This window comes from Vipera ursinii (genome assembly GCF_947247035.1).
Source record: "Vipera ursinii genome assembly, chromosome: 2".
In the NCBI taxonomy this organism is placed as follows: Eukaryota; Metazoa; Chordata; class Lepidosauria; order Squamata; family Viperidae; genus Vipera; species Vipera ursinii.
The window spans coordinates 292,434,259-292,449,294 of record NC_139513.1 but is presented as its reverse complement, the minus strand read 5'-3'; the positions used below and the strand labels follow the sequence as shown (position 1 = coordinate 292,449,294).

At 45.0% G+C, this 15,036-nt stretch overlaps 1 protein-coding gene and 1 long non-coding RNA gene across 3 annotated transcripts in view; one reads left to right on the top strand and one right to left on the bottom strand.

Moving 5' to 3' along the window:
* Window positions 1-3,381: 3,381 nt before the first annotated feature.
* On the bottom strand, window positions 3,382-15,020 carry SIGMAR1 (sigma non-opioid intracellular receptor 1). Of its 2 annotated transcripts, XM_083354902.1 has the most exons (6): window positions 14,798-15,020; window positions 14,188-14,388; window positions 11,516-11,608; window positions 11,212-11,434; window positions 4,324-4,401; window positions 3,382-3,553 (listed from the first exon to the last, which is right to left on the bottom strand). In XM_083354902.1, exons 1-5 carry the CDS (start codon window positions 14,964-14,966, stop codon window positions 4,326-4,328), a joined length of 762 nt encoding a protein of 253 aa, XP_083211028.1. In that variant the 5' UTR covers window positions 14,967-15,020; the 3' UTR covers window positions 3,382-3,553; window positions 4,324-4,325. The 2 variants fall into 2 exon arrangements, with proteins under 2 accessions (XP_083211028.1, XP_083211027.1); XM_083354901.1 differs by lacking the exons at window positions 3,382-3,553; window positions 4,324-4,401 and adding an exon at window positions 8,293-9,486.
* The window catches only part of LOC310635708, a 172,240-nt gene continuing 168,907 nt past the window's right edge, over window positions 11,704-15,036 (top strand). The window contains exon 1 of the long non-coding RNA XR_014491486.1: window positions 11,704-12,196. This is a non-coding gene — a long non-coding RNA (uncharacterized lncRNA). The remainder of the gene's footprint in view (window positions 12,197-15,036) is intronic.

The window sequence follows — 15,036 nt, the reverse complement described above, 5'->3', positions numbered from 1 at the left end:
ATACAACAGTTGGTTTAGTGACCGTTCAAATTTACAGCAGCACTGAAAAAAGTAAACTTATGACCATTTTCCACACTTACGACGGTGGCAGCATCCCCACGGTCACGGGATCAAAATTCAGACTTTTGGCAACCGACTCATATTTATGACGGTTTCAGTGTCCCGGGGACATGTGATCAGGTTTTGTGAGCCTCCTGACAAGCTAAGTCCATGCAGGACTTATAGGCCAATATCCCTTCTTAATTCAGATTATAAAATATTTGCGACAATAATTGCTGATAGATTAAAAATTAACTTAAACCAATTCATAGAGAATGAGGTGGCTGGATGGAGTCACTGAAGCAGTAGGCGTGAGCTTAAATGGACTCCAGAAGATGGTAGAGGACAGGAAGGCCTGGAGGAACGTTGTCCATGGGGTCGCGATGGGTCGGACACGACTTTGTAGCTAACAACAATTTATTTGTTGGTGTCCTTTGCTGTCCAAGGAATATGCAGGAGCCCTCTCCAGCACCACAGCTCAAATGAGTCAATTTTCTTCCTGTTGCTTCTTTTTAAAATGTTCAGCTTTCGCAACCACAGGTAGCTACGGAGAACCCAGTAGAGCTGAGAGCTTATTGCGATAAAAATGTGAAACCACCACGGTCTTTGCAACCTTCTCCACCAACTCCCACCAACTGTGATCCCATGAAAGTTTAAGAGCCTCCTGGCAAGGACAATCAAGCCATCCCGAGCTGGTCAGCCTTGACAAGAGATTGCTTTAAAACAGAGCTGTCAAATGGACCTTTTCTGAAATTCTTGGTTTTGTCTTTTTCCATCTTTGGCGAAAGAGTTCGTGCTTCTGTTGAAGAGGGATGTCAGCATGAGAATGCCTGTGATAATGAATGAGCTCATTTAGCTGGTATCCTAACTCCACTCACATAGCGTAACAGGGACCTCGGAGGTCCTTTAGTCCAACTTGGGCGTCCTCCTGGATTCACGGCTCAGTTTGGAAGATCATATAGGAACCGTGGCCAGGAGGGCTTTTTCCCAGGTTCGCCTAGTGCGCCAGTTACGGCCCTATTTGGACCGAGATGCCCTACGCACAGTCACCCATGCGCTCGTGACCTCCCGGCTAGACTACTGCAATGCTCTCTACATGGGGCTGCCCCTGAGGACCACTCGGAGGCTTCAGCTGGTGCAGAATGCAGCCGCGCGAGTTGTGTTGGGGGTCTCCCGATACTCCCATGTAACACCTCTTCTCCGCGAGCTGCATTGGCTTCCGGTTGCCCTCCGGGTGAGATTCAAGGTGCTGGTGATGACCTATAAAGCCCTAAATGGCTTGGGTCCGGACTATCTGAGGGAACACCTGCTGCCGGCATCATCTTCCCATCGTCCTGTGCGCTCCCACAGGGAGGGCCTCCTCAGGGTACCGCCGGTCAAGGATTGCCAACGGGCGATCCCCAGGGGGAGGGCGTTCTCTGTGGGAGTGCCTGCCCTATGGAATCAACTGCCAACGGAACTCCGGACTGCCCCCGACCTTCGTTCATTTCGCCGGGACCTAAAAACCTGGCTCTTTGAGCTATCTGGTCTGGACTGAGGGGTTTAATGTTTTTAAATTGTGATTTTAATTTTTTGCGGCTAGACTTAATTTAATTTTAATTTTATATTGTATTGTTTTTAAATTTTGCCTTGTAAACCGCCCTGAGTCCTTTGGGAGTAGGATGGTATATACACCGAATTAATAAATAAATAATAAATAATAATAAACTCTCTGCTCAGGCAGGAGACCCTATTCCATTATGACAAATAGTTGTCCAATCTCTTTTTGAAAGCCTCCAGTGACAAAGCATCCGCAACTTCCTAGAGGCAAGTCGTTCTACTGGTTAATTGTTCCATCAGGAAATTTCTCCTTAGTTCTAGGTTCCTTCTCTCCTTGATTAGTTTTCATCTGTTACTTTTTTTTGCTGCACTCAGATGCTTTGGGGGGATAGCTTGACTCCCTCTTCTTTGTGGCAGCCCCTCAAATATTGGGACACTGCTATCATGTCACCCCTGGTCTGGAAGATGTGGTCTTCCTAGGTATTATGATGGCTACCCAGGAAGTAGAGTCGGCATGCTTGCTTCTCGCAACTTAAGCTCTATTAATATTTACATATTAACATTTAATGTTAACAGATTAATATTTATATGTATTTATATGTAAGGGTGCAGGTATATACATCTTGTATATAGCATGTTTATGTTACGTGTATGTACTTTTGAAACTAAGCTATCTCATTTTTAATGTGTCAGCGTGCCCATAGTAAAAAATGACAAGATTATCTATCATTCATCTATCTATCTATCTATCTATCTATCTATCTATCTATCTATCTATCTATCTATCTATCTATCTATCTATTCTATCGTCCATTTGTGCAAAAGTGGATGGCAGCTGCCCCCTGGTGGGCTTTGGAAAAAACAGGCAGTAGATCAGCAGGAGAAAATTTGCGGCACTGCAGAAAGACAGAATAAGCTACAGGTAGTCCTCGACTTATGACTGGTTGCTTAGTGACCATTCAGAGGTCCAACAAACCCCCAAAATGGGACTTATGACCCAGTTTTGAAGTTCCAATGTCCACACACACACACAAGGGGACATGATTGCATCTTGAGACTCGGAAAGTAGCCTGTATATATGGCCATTTGTGGCACCCCGCGGTCATGTGAATGGGCCTTATGATATTTTTACTGAAAAACAGTGATTACTTCTGTTTCTGGTAAAAAAAAACCATGTTCATTCATGGTGAACAATGGATTTGTTTAACGACTGTGGCTTGAAAGGTCATAAAATAGATGGGATACGAATAAATAAAATAAATAAATAAAAATTGGGTCTGGTCACATGTTGGAAGAAAAATCCGGTCTAGTTCCAAGCTGGGAGTAAAACGCAGGGGCCAAATGAATTTGGAGGCAGGCTGCATTTTGGAAAGGAGGTCTCTGTTCACTTGGTAGCCAGAAACTTCAGTGATAGCAGCACGTTTCTGAGGTGACTGACAAAATGGGGTTAAGAGTTGTTGTTGTTAGTTGCGAAGTCATGTCTGACCCACTGTGACCCCATGGACGACGTTCCTACAGGCCTTCCTGTCCTCTACCATCTTCTGGAGTCCATTTAGGGTTAAGAGTAGGTGGGTTTTTATATGTTCTTTGAGGCTTTGTGTTTGAGATGCCTGTTTCTGTGTAAGAATAGAATAACAAGAGTTGGAAGGGACCTTGAAGGTCTTCTAGTCCAACCCCCTGCTCAAGCAGGAAAACCTAGGGCCTTGAACCAGTGGTTGGACTAGAAGAACTCCAGGGTCCCTACTAACTATGTTATTCTTTAATTCTGTTCTGTAAGTCTCACCCCATTCTTTTTTTAAAAAATATTTTATTAATTTTTTACAATAACAAACTTCAGTGCTTATTGAACAATGTGTTGTCTGGGTTTATATATTTTAAAACAATCAATAATAATTAATTTCTATAACTGATCAATACATTAGTTGAAAATATATTTCCTTGATCTTCTCTTCTTCCAGTAATGTTCCCCTTTTGTCTACATTAAACAAATAATTCTTCATACTTTCAATACATATAGAGTTGGGTATAAACATTTTTCTAGTATTTGTACATATAACAATAACATCAATGTATAACATTTCTAATCAGCTTGTTTCAATTGTATTTATAGAAGTCATCTTATTAAGTCATTATATGTCCTGTTTTCGAGATTCTTAAAGGTAAAGGTAAAGGTTCCCCCGCACATGCGTGCTAGTCGTTTCCGACTCTAGGGGCCGGTGCTCATCTCCGTTTCAAAGCTGAAGAGCCAGCGCTTGTCCGAGGACGTCTCCGTGGTCATGTGGCCGGCATGACTAGACGCCAAAGGCGCACGGAACGCTGTTACCTTCCCACCGGAGTGGTCCCTATTTTTCTACCTGCATTTTTACGTGCTTTCGAATTCTTATTTAAGCTTAATTTCCCCTCAATATTGAAACCACTTATCAGTCATAATTTTCTCAAAAATCATTACCTTTGAACACCCAAACATTTCATTCAAATACACCATCTCAATATTTTTACATTTCATATATTATAAAAGCATGATACTACTTATATATCTTATCCCTCTTACTAAAAGGCCCCTTTATGTCCAAGCTTTGTCTATTCTTTTAACCACGTTCAAACAAGTATTTAATCATATAGCACACCATCTAGCAATCTTAGTATATGGCCTCTTTATATCCAAACTTTATATTTTTTAACCGTATTCAAACAGGTGTTTAGTCATATAGTATTCCATCTGGTAAGTTGAATCACATCTCTTACATCTAATTCCAATTTTCTTTTGCCAAGCTGCTTTCCAAATCAGTAGGTTTAGCTTGCCAGGTTGTATTTTTGTAGATACTGTTGGGGATAAAAAAGATAAGTTAAGTAGAATATTCAGGTTTTTTTTGTCTCCCACGCTTTAATGATTGTCCTGACAGCTCTTTAATCCATTTTATTAAATCTTTTTTTTTGTCCTCAAGTTTGTTTTGAAGTCCTGGAAAGTAAAACATGTTTTTTATTTTCTTTGTTGTAGCAAAAGTTTGCAGATTTTCTTTTGTTCGTATTAAGTTGTAGTTCTCATTTGTAGCTTCCATGTCACGGTTCCAATAGATGAGACCAGTAACAACTCCAAGGCAAGAGGTTTCCTTAAAGAACATACTTATTGGCTACAAAGTATCGGCACGATCAAAAGTAAAACCAAGACTGGAGTGCCTTCCAAACGTTACAATGTTACAAAATTGAACTTCCCACCCCAGCACGATGTCAGTAATCACATTCCCCAATAAACTACTTTGGCGGGTTTTCTAACAGAAGGCTCAGCCCACCAACACCCAAGCACCAATGACCTTGGTTCCCACGGGACAATTTATTGTTTAGTCTAGCCTTAAAACCACTCATCCCCCCCTCCCAGTACTGTGGCAACCAAAAACGAAGCAGAAATGTCTTCAGCCAGAATTGTTGCAGCATTGACACCATATTTAAGTCATTTTCCTGATTTGTATTCTATTGTCTGATTTGTTCATTCTTTAATCGTCATTTTTTGAGCGTTGTTTGTGAGTTTAGATTAGAGATATGTTCATTTATGTTATCAAAGTTGCTTGTAATCTCATCATGATTTAAGACCATTGTCATTTGAATCTGTCACAGCATTGCATATATTTTGTCCTGGAATGTATTTGCTTTGTCTTGAGTCAGTGTTCCTGCAGATCTTTATGTTCCATGCTGGGGTCTTCAGCAAGTGTTTGGTGTGGTTTTCTCTCACTTTTAGATAAATATACAACATCCATTTTGTCTCCCTCCTCTAAGTAGTTTTTCACTGGTACCATAATTTCTTTAATTAGCTTTATCAAACCAGCCCATCTTAAAATCCAAACAACCAAATCTTGTGTAGTTCTTATCTTTATATATGGTATTTATAATCCAATACATTTCCAATTATCAAAGTACCACTGAAAGCAGTACTTTGTAACAGTTCTTCTTTTCAGGGGTCTTATGATTATCAGCCAGCCAAAATTTCAGTCCAAAGTGTTTAACCACCTGAAAGCTTTCCAGTAACTTCCCCTTTAGAAGATTAACCAAAGGTCAAGGTTTTTCTTTCTCTGCAAACAGTTCTTAAACTTAAAAATGCAGAATCCCAGGTCTGCAGTTTCTAAACATATATAACTTCACTCTGTTGTAGACAGCCCAGTGCTTTATACCCAGCTGTTTTTTTTTTTTGCTACTTCTGGGCGTCTTGCCAAATTCTGAGTCAATGCAGCTATAGTTTTCTCTAATCCTCCACTAGGTGTCAATAGCTGTTCATTTTCCAGCTTTTAAAGCAAAGTTATTATTATTTATAATTTCATCAATACTTCTCCAGGTATGGAATTTTAAGTTTTCTAAGCTTTCAAATTTATCCAGACTGTAGTATGTTTAACCTCATTTCAATATATTTTTGTTCCCCGTAAGAGTTTCATTCGCCACTTCCATCTATGGGAGAGTGGGGGTGTAGTCCCCTCCCTTCTAACTTTGGGAGGATTTTTTTGCTTCTTGGGAATCTTTTCCAGAAAATCAGATACAAAATAGAAGATTGAATTCCTCACCCAGTTTCAAGCATGCTGTTCACCGTTGTTCTGGTTAGTGCAGCGGTAGGCAACCTTGGCTCTTTTATGACTCATGGACTTCAACTCCCAAAATTCCTGAGCCAGCTGGCTCAGAAATTCTGGGAGTTGAAGTCCATGAGTCATAAGAGCCTGGGTTAGTGCCTTTGGACTTCGGCTGCAAGTAGCTTGGGCTGGTCACTGAGGTGTGGCCAGCCTTTCTTCTGTCTGGTTTTTCCCCAGATCGACCGGGACGACTGCTGTTGTTTCACGATCATTGGGGCACCTCTTACTTCGATGCCTCTCCAGGGCGACTTTAGATCCATTTAAGGTCCCCTGGCAGGACGAAACTAGCCATGGGGTGCGGAGCTCCTCAATCCCTCGGCCATGCGGTATAGCGCAAAATCGGACGTCCAAGTCTCTCCCCATTCTTGTTCTGTTTTTGAGTTTATGTCCTGCCTTTATTATTTAAGTAAATAACTCAATGAAATGAACACACTTAACAGTTCCTCCTCCTCCTATTTTCCCCACAACCACCACCCTGTGAGGTGGAGCGGGCTGATAAGGACGAATTGGCCCAAAGTCACCCAGTTGGCTATATAACGTATAGTAGAGTAACTATTATTCTGTTAAGCAGTGGAATGGCTTACTTTCAGAAGTTGTGGGTGCTCCATCACCTGAGATTTCTAAGAAGAAATTTGTCCTGAATGGTACAGGGTCTCCTGCTTGAGCAGGGGGTTGGACTAGATGACCTCCAAGGTCCCTTCCAACTTTATTATTCCATTACTCTGGTAGGCAAACATCTCAAAATGAGCTGCCTGTTTTCTGAAAAGCTGGAAAAGGTCCTACACAGGTTACTTTTAGACATGTGGTGGGGATAGAACAGTTGATTCTTTTATGAACGCTGAGAGTTTAACGGACTTCCCTCAGTTCTCTAGTCAGTACAAGAGACCTATCGCACAATGAGGAACAGAGTCTGTATAGCATAAAGTGGAAATGGCATTCCAAGGAATCAACAAGGCTTTAATAGGCTGAGTCTTCATAGGCAGAATTTTACCCAATGCAAACTCTGAGCAAGTGATGGGCGATAGCTAAATTTCTGATATCGCGGCTCTAACTCTTCTTTGGTAATTGGATAAAGGTAAAGGCTTCCTCTGTCCAGTAATGTCCGGCTCTCAGCTCGTGTTTCTTGGCTGAGGGAGCCAGAATTGTCCGAAGATGCTTCACATGGCCAGTGTGGTTATACAACAAAGGAGCACAGAACACTCTTACCTTCCCACCAAAGTGGAACTTATTCATCTACTCGCATTTGAATGCTTTCAAACTGCTAGGTGGGCAGGAGATGGAGCAAGGAACGGGAGCATGCCTTGTCGCACAGCGCTTGGGTTTCGAACCCGGCGTCTTTTGACCGCCGAGCCATCACCTACTAACTGGATAATTAGTAGAAAAACAATACCATGACCAAAGGCAGATCAGTGTTTAGGAATAAGGACCACGTAAGTCAAGAGTAATCAACTTCTGCTCTTAAAAGCTTTAAATGGCTCCACTGGAAGCAACTAAATGAGTCTCTCATAAGGGACGCTAACAAAGCTTTATTCTGAAAAAAGCGAAGATTCGGCAACAGGAGCCTTGGTGGAGCAGTGGGCTAATGCCTCCTTAAGTAACACCAGCTGCCTGCAATTAGTGCAGGTTCGCGTCCCACCAGGCTCAAGGTTGACTCAGCCTTCCATCCTTCCGAGGTAGGTAAAATGAGGACCCAGATTGTTGGGGGCAATAAGCTGACTTTGTAATAATGCCGCTTGGGCCCCCCCGAAAGCCCTAATAAGCAGGTATATACATAGAATGAAGGCTATTGCTAAGCACATTGATTTGTGCTTTATAGATTGTAAGCCACCCTGAGTCTTTGGAGAAGGGTGGGATATAAATGGGATTTAAAAAAAAACAGTTGTGAAAAAGTCATAACTCACTTTTTTCAGTGATTCCCCCCCCCCATCCCCGAATGGTCACTAAAACAACTGTTGTAAGTCAAGGACCAACTGTGCATATATATTATCTGGGTCAAATAACGCCTGAATCTCTGCCTGGAATTCACACAGAACAATGTGTGCTTGGGTGTTGTTTGTAAATGTCTATTTTGCAACAGTGTTCAAAGCAGGGACACAAAGCCAGGTTTAATCACAGTCCATTGTATTCTTTTTTTTTTTAGTCAAAGTATAACAATCACACACCCACACTAATTCTCAAACACTTGTTCGTGAACATCAGACATGATACACTTGCAGTAACTGAGATAATAGAAACCAGAGACATGCTGTATATTTGACCGATGGTTCCGACAGACTGCAAGTTCTGGCCTTATCCATGCCAATTAGCTGTCAGCCTCACTGAAGGACTGCTTCAGAGACAGAGCGGTCAGCGGAAGGAGAGGCACGAAAGCCTTGGGGCTGGGCAAATTTTCTGCAATGCGTCACTGCATTTGATCTGATCTGAACAAAGGACAGCTTGAGCTCAGCGTGGGAGGAAAGGGGGGGGAGGAAAAGCACCCTTAAAACTCTAAGATTTATCAACTCCCAGAAAAAACAAAACCAAACCCAAATTAGTAAAGTCCACGGATGGCCCTATGTGGGGAGGAATTCGGGATCTCTCATGGCTAGAGGCAACTTGCCAGCCAACACAACCCATCAAACCTGGCTACTGGACTATGCCAGCCCTCCTTGCAGCAGCCCTGGAGGGGAAGGGTGCGTGTGTCAGCGTGTGTCAACAGTAGTTCGAGAGACTTTGCATGACTGCTGCAAGGAGGAATCAAAAGAACCCAACTACATTGGGGTTGGTCAAGAGTCAAGACAAATGATGATTGCCATCTATCGGCACTTTCTATAAAGTTCTGCACGTCTTTCAGAAGGAAAACAGACAAAACCAAAAGGCGAAAGGGAGGAAGGATTTCAACAACACACAAGAAGGGATAAGCCTCCCTTTTCCAAGGGAAGTGTCGGCTCTTTCATCTAGGCAAAATTAAGCTGGGGAAAAAGGAAGGATCCAGACTGGAGCCCTGATGATGATAAAATAATGAGGGCCAAAAATGAGCCAAGTTTCGACAGTCCAGCAATCTCAGAGCGTTCGGAGGAGGAATGGTGGACTCTTTCAGAAGACTGAATGTGCCAGAGAACGAAGCATTCAGGACCAGGATCTCTCGTGCGCATTCTGGGACCAGGAGAGTCCAGAACTGACCACTAATACAATAAGCTTAATTTCCATGCTACAGAAACAGGATCTTCTGGATTAATAATACTGGATATGAAGAAAAGGAAGCTTCGTGGTTGGGTAATGACACCCCTCTTTGGGTGATTGCAATTTTCGGGATATTCTGAGAGAAGGAAAAAAGAGGTGCCTTGGTTTGTTGGTGATTGAATTTCAAGCTAAAGAACTAAACATTCAGAGTTTGGCCATTTCTGCCACTTTAGAAGGTCCATTTTTGAGTCAAACAGCTTCAACCCTTTCTTCCAGGGAACAACAACTGGTTTTCAGCCAGATACATCAATGACAGGAGGTATATATATGTATATATGTGTATATATATATAAACACACACACACACATGTGCATAGCTCAAGAGAATAAGGCGCATAGTTTGGGTGATGGATGGCGGTTCTGCACTATTACAGGACCAAACTGGGATGAGATCTTGAGAACGTCTACAATCCATTTTGGAAAAAACGATGGCTGCAAAAGACATTTTGGTTATTGGCGCTCGAGGCATTAAGACATACAGGAAGCACCAGTCACAAAAGGCAGCTATAAAATGCTGACTGTCCTACACAGCAGCTACTACTTAATTATAATAGCATCTCTTCAGAACCACGAGCTCTGTTTCCATGATGTGGTTAACTGGGCCATGGACGGTGAAGATGATTAAAAATGTGCAAATTCCACCAAGTGAGCTAACTGACCCAGCCTACTAACTCGAAGAGCTAGATTTAGCTCCAAATATATATCTAGTCTTAAATGGATGAGGTACATGTGGACAATAATCACCAACCCACTGTGGGCTCTGAATTTTTTTCTCTCTTATAGGACGGGAGGAGGACAACATGAAAGAATAGGAAAATGTCTCTCCCCCCCCTCCCAGTAATGATGTGGAAGATCTAAAACAGATGAGGAAATTATCTGAAATTGGATGCTGCGTGCATGTAAAGATGAGTTAATTATCCACACAGGAGCAGAGTTGGTTGATTTGTGGTGAGAGAAAAGGTCCATGATAGACCCAAGGAAACACAACTGGAATTCCAAATTACTTTTCCAGATGAGGAGCAAGACAGAGCTGTGGAAGATCCACACACAAGAGATCCTAAGGAACAACGCGAGTCTGCTGGATTCCAGAAGCCTAGCCGAAAACCGCATGGCGGTTTTCCAGCCTGTGGATGCAGATATTGCTCAGCCAAATTACCCGTTTTCCATCTGGGAAATTAAAGCGGGGGATGAAAAGGAAGTCCTAGGAAGTATTTGTATGCCTTAAACAGTAGGGTAAGTGTATACTTTTAAGGGCTCAATCCAAAACGTTATTCTGCTTTTTAATTTTGTGGGGATCAAGAGCCCCCCCCCACAAGGCAGAGAATAGACCAACGGAGCTTGGTGACGGCATCAAAACAGGTATCTCCAAAGCATGCGAAGAGGATGCAACTTCTCTTTCCAAATGTGCCTGGCAAACGCCACAATGACAAAATACATGCCACCATGCAAATGTCATTCTTTAGGTCAACTATGCATCGATGCCGTGGCACGTGGGCACCACCCCTTCCATTCAACACCTAGAACCTCCTGCGTGCAACTCCAAAATACTTCGAATATCTAGTCTCTACGAATCATCACCTCGTGAGCAGCGCGGTTTACAGCAGGAAAATTCAGGTATTCGTGGATGGGCAACTGGGAAGGCTGTGGATCCATCTTTGCTTTCTAACACACGTGCTCTGCACCCAACCGTGTCTGGTCAAGAGATGCAAGCATGGGAGCCACGCCAGGTTCACTAGCATACAAGACGAGAGGCGGGGGAGAAGGTGACCGTTTCATCTGCTGGGAGAGGAGCAAGACTCACTGGCTCGTGCCGCTGAAGTATGTGTTAGCCTCCAAGAGCAGTGCCTTGAGATAAATTCGGATGGTGTAGAAGAAGGTGAAGAAATCCTGAGTGCTGAAGATCGTGTCAGCAAGGGCAAAGGTGAGGGTCGAGGGGATGAAGCCTCGGCCATACTCGACCATCCACGTGCCGGAGCTCCACTGCACGGAGGCGGCCTCTCCGGAACGGTGGACAATAGTATCTCCTGCAGGAGGCAAGCAGGCAGAATCTCAATGTGGGGTTCCTTTTCTTATGTAAGCCTCTGGGTAACAAATCCGCAACTCACCTGGGTAATAAAGCTCACTCTTAGTCGTTCCCTCTTTCCAGTGCCGGAAGGTCCCTGAGATGATCGTGTCATAAATATCAACCCAATAGCGACCTGCCGTGGAGAGAAAGAGCATCCAGACACTAGTCCCAGTTATAGGCAAGGTGGCCGGATGAGCTAAGAATAGTCTACTTTTTTTTCTTGCAGTCACTGCCCACCTGAAGATTCTCTAACACTGTTGTCAGCCAGTGTTTCTCAACCTTGTGAACTTTTAAGATGGGTGGACTTCAGAGGAAGGTCAACGCACCTTAAAAAGTTACCAAGGTTGAAACAAGCTGCTTATAGAAATTACAAGCGCAACCTAGCTGGCAAAGGGAAACCCCTTATCAGCAGGAAACTAATGAAAACTGCCAGACTGGTTTAGATGCAAGGATCATAGTAAGTATTGGAAGTGTAGGGTGGGGGGGCCTTACTTTATAGAAAGTGGAACTGTATTTTGCAGTTGGCTGATGGTCTTGCTCTACCGATCAGGCTAGCTTCCAAGTTCTAGCTGTTCATATTTAATTCTACACAGAGGATCACCAGTTCCAAAAATATCACAGTGTCAATTACACCGCTTACCGTATTTTTCGGACCATAAGACGCACCCAGTTTTTAGAGCAGGAAAACAAGAAAAAAAATATTCTGAACCAAATGGTACCAGTATACTAAAACAGGGCTTTTCAACCTTTTCATCCATTGTACCACTTTTAGGATAAGGCAATGTCCGAGTACCACCAGTCACCCAGCAAGGTGTCAAAAACTTGATTTAACCCCCCCCCCCCAAAAGGAAAAAAAATGATACAGGTAGTCCTCAACTTACAATGATTCACTTAGTGACTGTTCAAAGTTACGACGGCACTGAAAAAAGTGACTTATGACCATTTTTCACACTTATGACCACTGCAGCATCCCCAGGGTCATGTGATTTACATTCGGATGCTTGGCAATCGATTCATATTTATGATGGTCACATTGTTCCAGGGTCATGTGATTGCCTTTTGCAACCTTCTGACAAGCAAAGTTAGTGGGGAAACCAGATTCACTTAACAATCATGTTACTAATTTAATTTCTCTCTCCTTCTCTTTCTCTCCCCCTCCCTTTCTCTCTCCTCTCTCCCTTTCTCTCCCTCTCCTTCTTTCTCTATTTTTCTCTTTCCCTCTATTTCTCCCTCTCTCCATTTCCCTCCTTTTCTCCTTCTCTCTCTCCCTCTATTTCCCTCCCTTTATTCTCCTTGTCTCTCTCCCTTTCTCTCCGTTTCCCTCTCCCTTTCTCTCTCGCCCTCTATCTGTCCCTTTCTCCTTCTCTCCCTCCCTATTTCTTTCTCCTTCTCTCTCTCCCTCTCTATTTCTGTCCCTCCCTCTCCCATTGTCCCTTCCTTTTTTCCTTCCTTCCTTTCCTCCCTCTTTGTCCTTCTCTCTCCGCGTTAGAGCAGTACCCGTGGAGGCGGCCCTGCGGCCCGGCTTTCTCTTCCAGAAAGCAAACTGAAACAGAGCGAGGGAGATTGCCAGGAACGCGAATCGGCCGATCTCGCGCTCCTGCAATCTCCCTCGCTCGGTTTCAGCTTCCCTTGATACAAGAGAAAGCAGGCTGAAACGGAGCGATGGAGATTGCAGCAGCGCGAGATTGGCCAATTTGCGTTCCTGGCAATCTCCCTCGCTCCGTTTCAGCCTGCTTTCTCTTGTAGCAAGGGAAGCTGAAACGGAGCGAGGGAGATTGCAGGAGCGCAAGATCGGCGTTTCTCAGCACGTGCCGATTCGCGCTCCTGGCAATCTCCCTTGCTTTCCACTTGCGGAGGTTGGGGCTGGCCATACGGATCACCTTCGGACCATAAGACGCACCCTCATTTCCCCCCCACACTTTTGGGGGAAAAAAGTGCGTCTTATGGTCCGAAAAATACGGTAAATGTTTTGAGGGCACTGACGGGTAAACATTCTGTTCTAGGAAGTTCGTTAAGCTAGGATGACTTTCTGGTTAAGCACCGGAACGCCTGACATTAAACATAGGAACATTAGACCAGTATTATGTATACTGGAACAATTTGGTCTAGGGCAGGGGCAGGCAAGCTTGGCTCTTTTATGACTCGTGGACTTCAACTCCTAGAATTCCTGAGCTAGCACGGCTCAGCTTGGAAACCTCTCCTTTTCCCCTCAGCGTGGCTGGCTCAGGAATTCTGGGAGTTGAAGCCCACGAGTCATAAAACAGCCAAGGCTGCCTACCCCTGGTCTAGGGGCTAAGGCACCCGGCTAGAAACTAGGAGAAGATGAGTTCTTTTCCCACCTTAGGCCTGAAAGCTGGCTTGTTAACTTTTGGTCAGTCTCTCTCCCTCAGTGCAACCCAACCCACCTCACAAAGTGGTTGTTCTGGGGAATATAGGAGGAAGAATGTCTTCTGGATATGTTTGCCGTCTTTACTTATTTGTTAAAAGAATAAAGATGGGATACAAACAACAACATATACCTAGATATACTAATTAATATGCAGCTGACACAAAATAAAGAACCACGGGTAAGGCTTCTCACAGTGTGTTTTAGCAATGTACAATGCATTAACAGCACAGGATGATTATATGAGCAAGCTAAGCCTAAATGACTAAACCTTCGGGGAGCATCAGAGAATCCGGCGAGGGAGCTTCCCCGCCTGGCCGGCTCACCTGAGTGTCCGCTGGTGTCGATGGCGCTGCCGAAGAGCAGCACGTACTCCGAGAGGGAGGCGTGGAGGATGCACATGGAGCCCATCCAACCGCCGGCATTGATGAACACCCAGCGTAGGTCCTCGTCCGGCAGCACATGCCCCGGGTGTCGGCGGCGCAGCTCCACAATGATCTTGGCGAAGGCTAGTTCGTGGTCCAGGCCTGCCAGGAGTGGGGGAGGGAGGGAAAGTAGTGTTGACTTGAGCTGGGACGAGGACCATGGGGGCTGGAGTCCACCCGTGAACCTTCCCCAGGGCTCCGCAGAGCACCATGGAGACTGGAATCTCTTCCTTGGAGCCTTATTGAGCATGCTGGGGACTGGAGCTCGCCCTCAGGCGCTCCCCGGTGGCTTCCTGAACCCCATGGCGACTGGAGTCCGTCCCCAACGCCTCGCTGCGAATCATGGGACACCTGCTCCACTTCCCCTGCACCCCGCTGAGCACCATGGAAACTGGAACCCACCCGCCTTACTTCCCAGCGCCTCGCTGAGCATCGTGGACCCTAGAGTCCGCCCGCACCACACCTCCCGCGGGTCAGCCTGGGGATGGAGCCCCTTCCCCCTAACCCTCACCGGCGTGGTGCTTGGCCAGGCGCGCGATCTCCTCCGGCTCGAACTCGAAGCGCCGCGAGGAGGCCCAGCCGCGCAGCCCCTGGATCAGCAGCGCGGCCGCCGCCACCACCAGCCCCAACCGCAGGCCCCGACCGGCCCAGCTCGAGCCCAGCCCAGGCAGCCACTGCATGCTGGCGCCTCTCTCGCCCGCCCAACTGCCGCCGTCGTTCCGGAGACGCCAGAGAAGGCCGCCCCGCCTC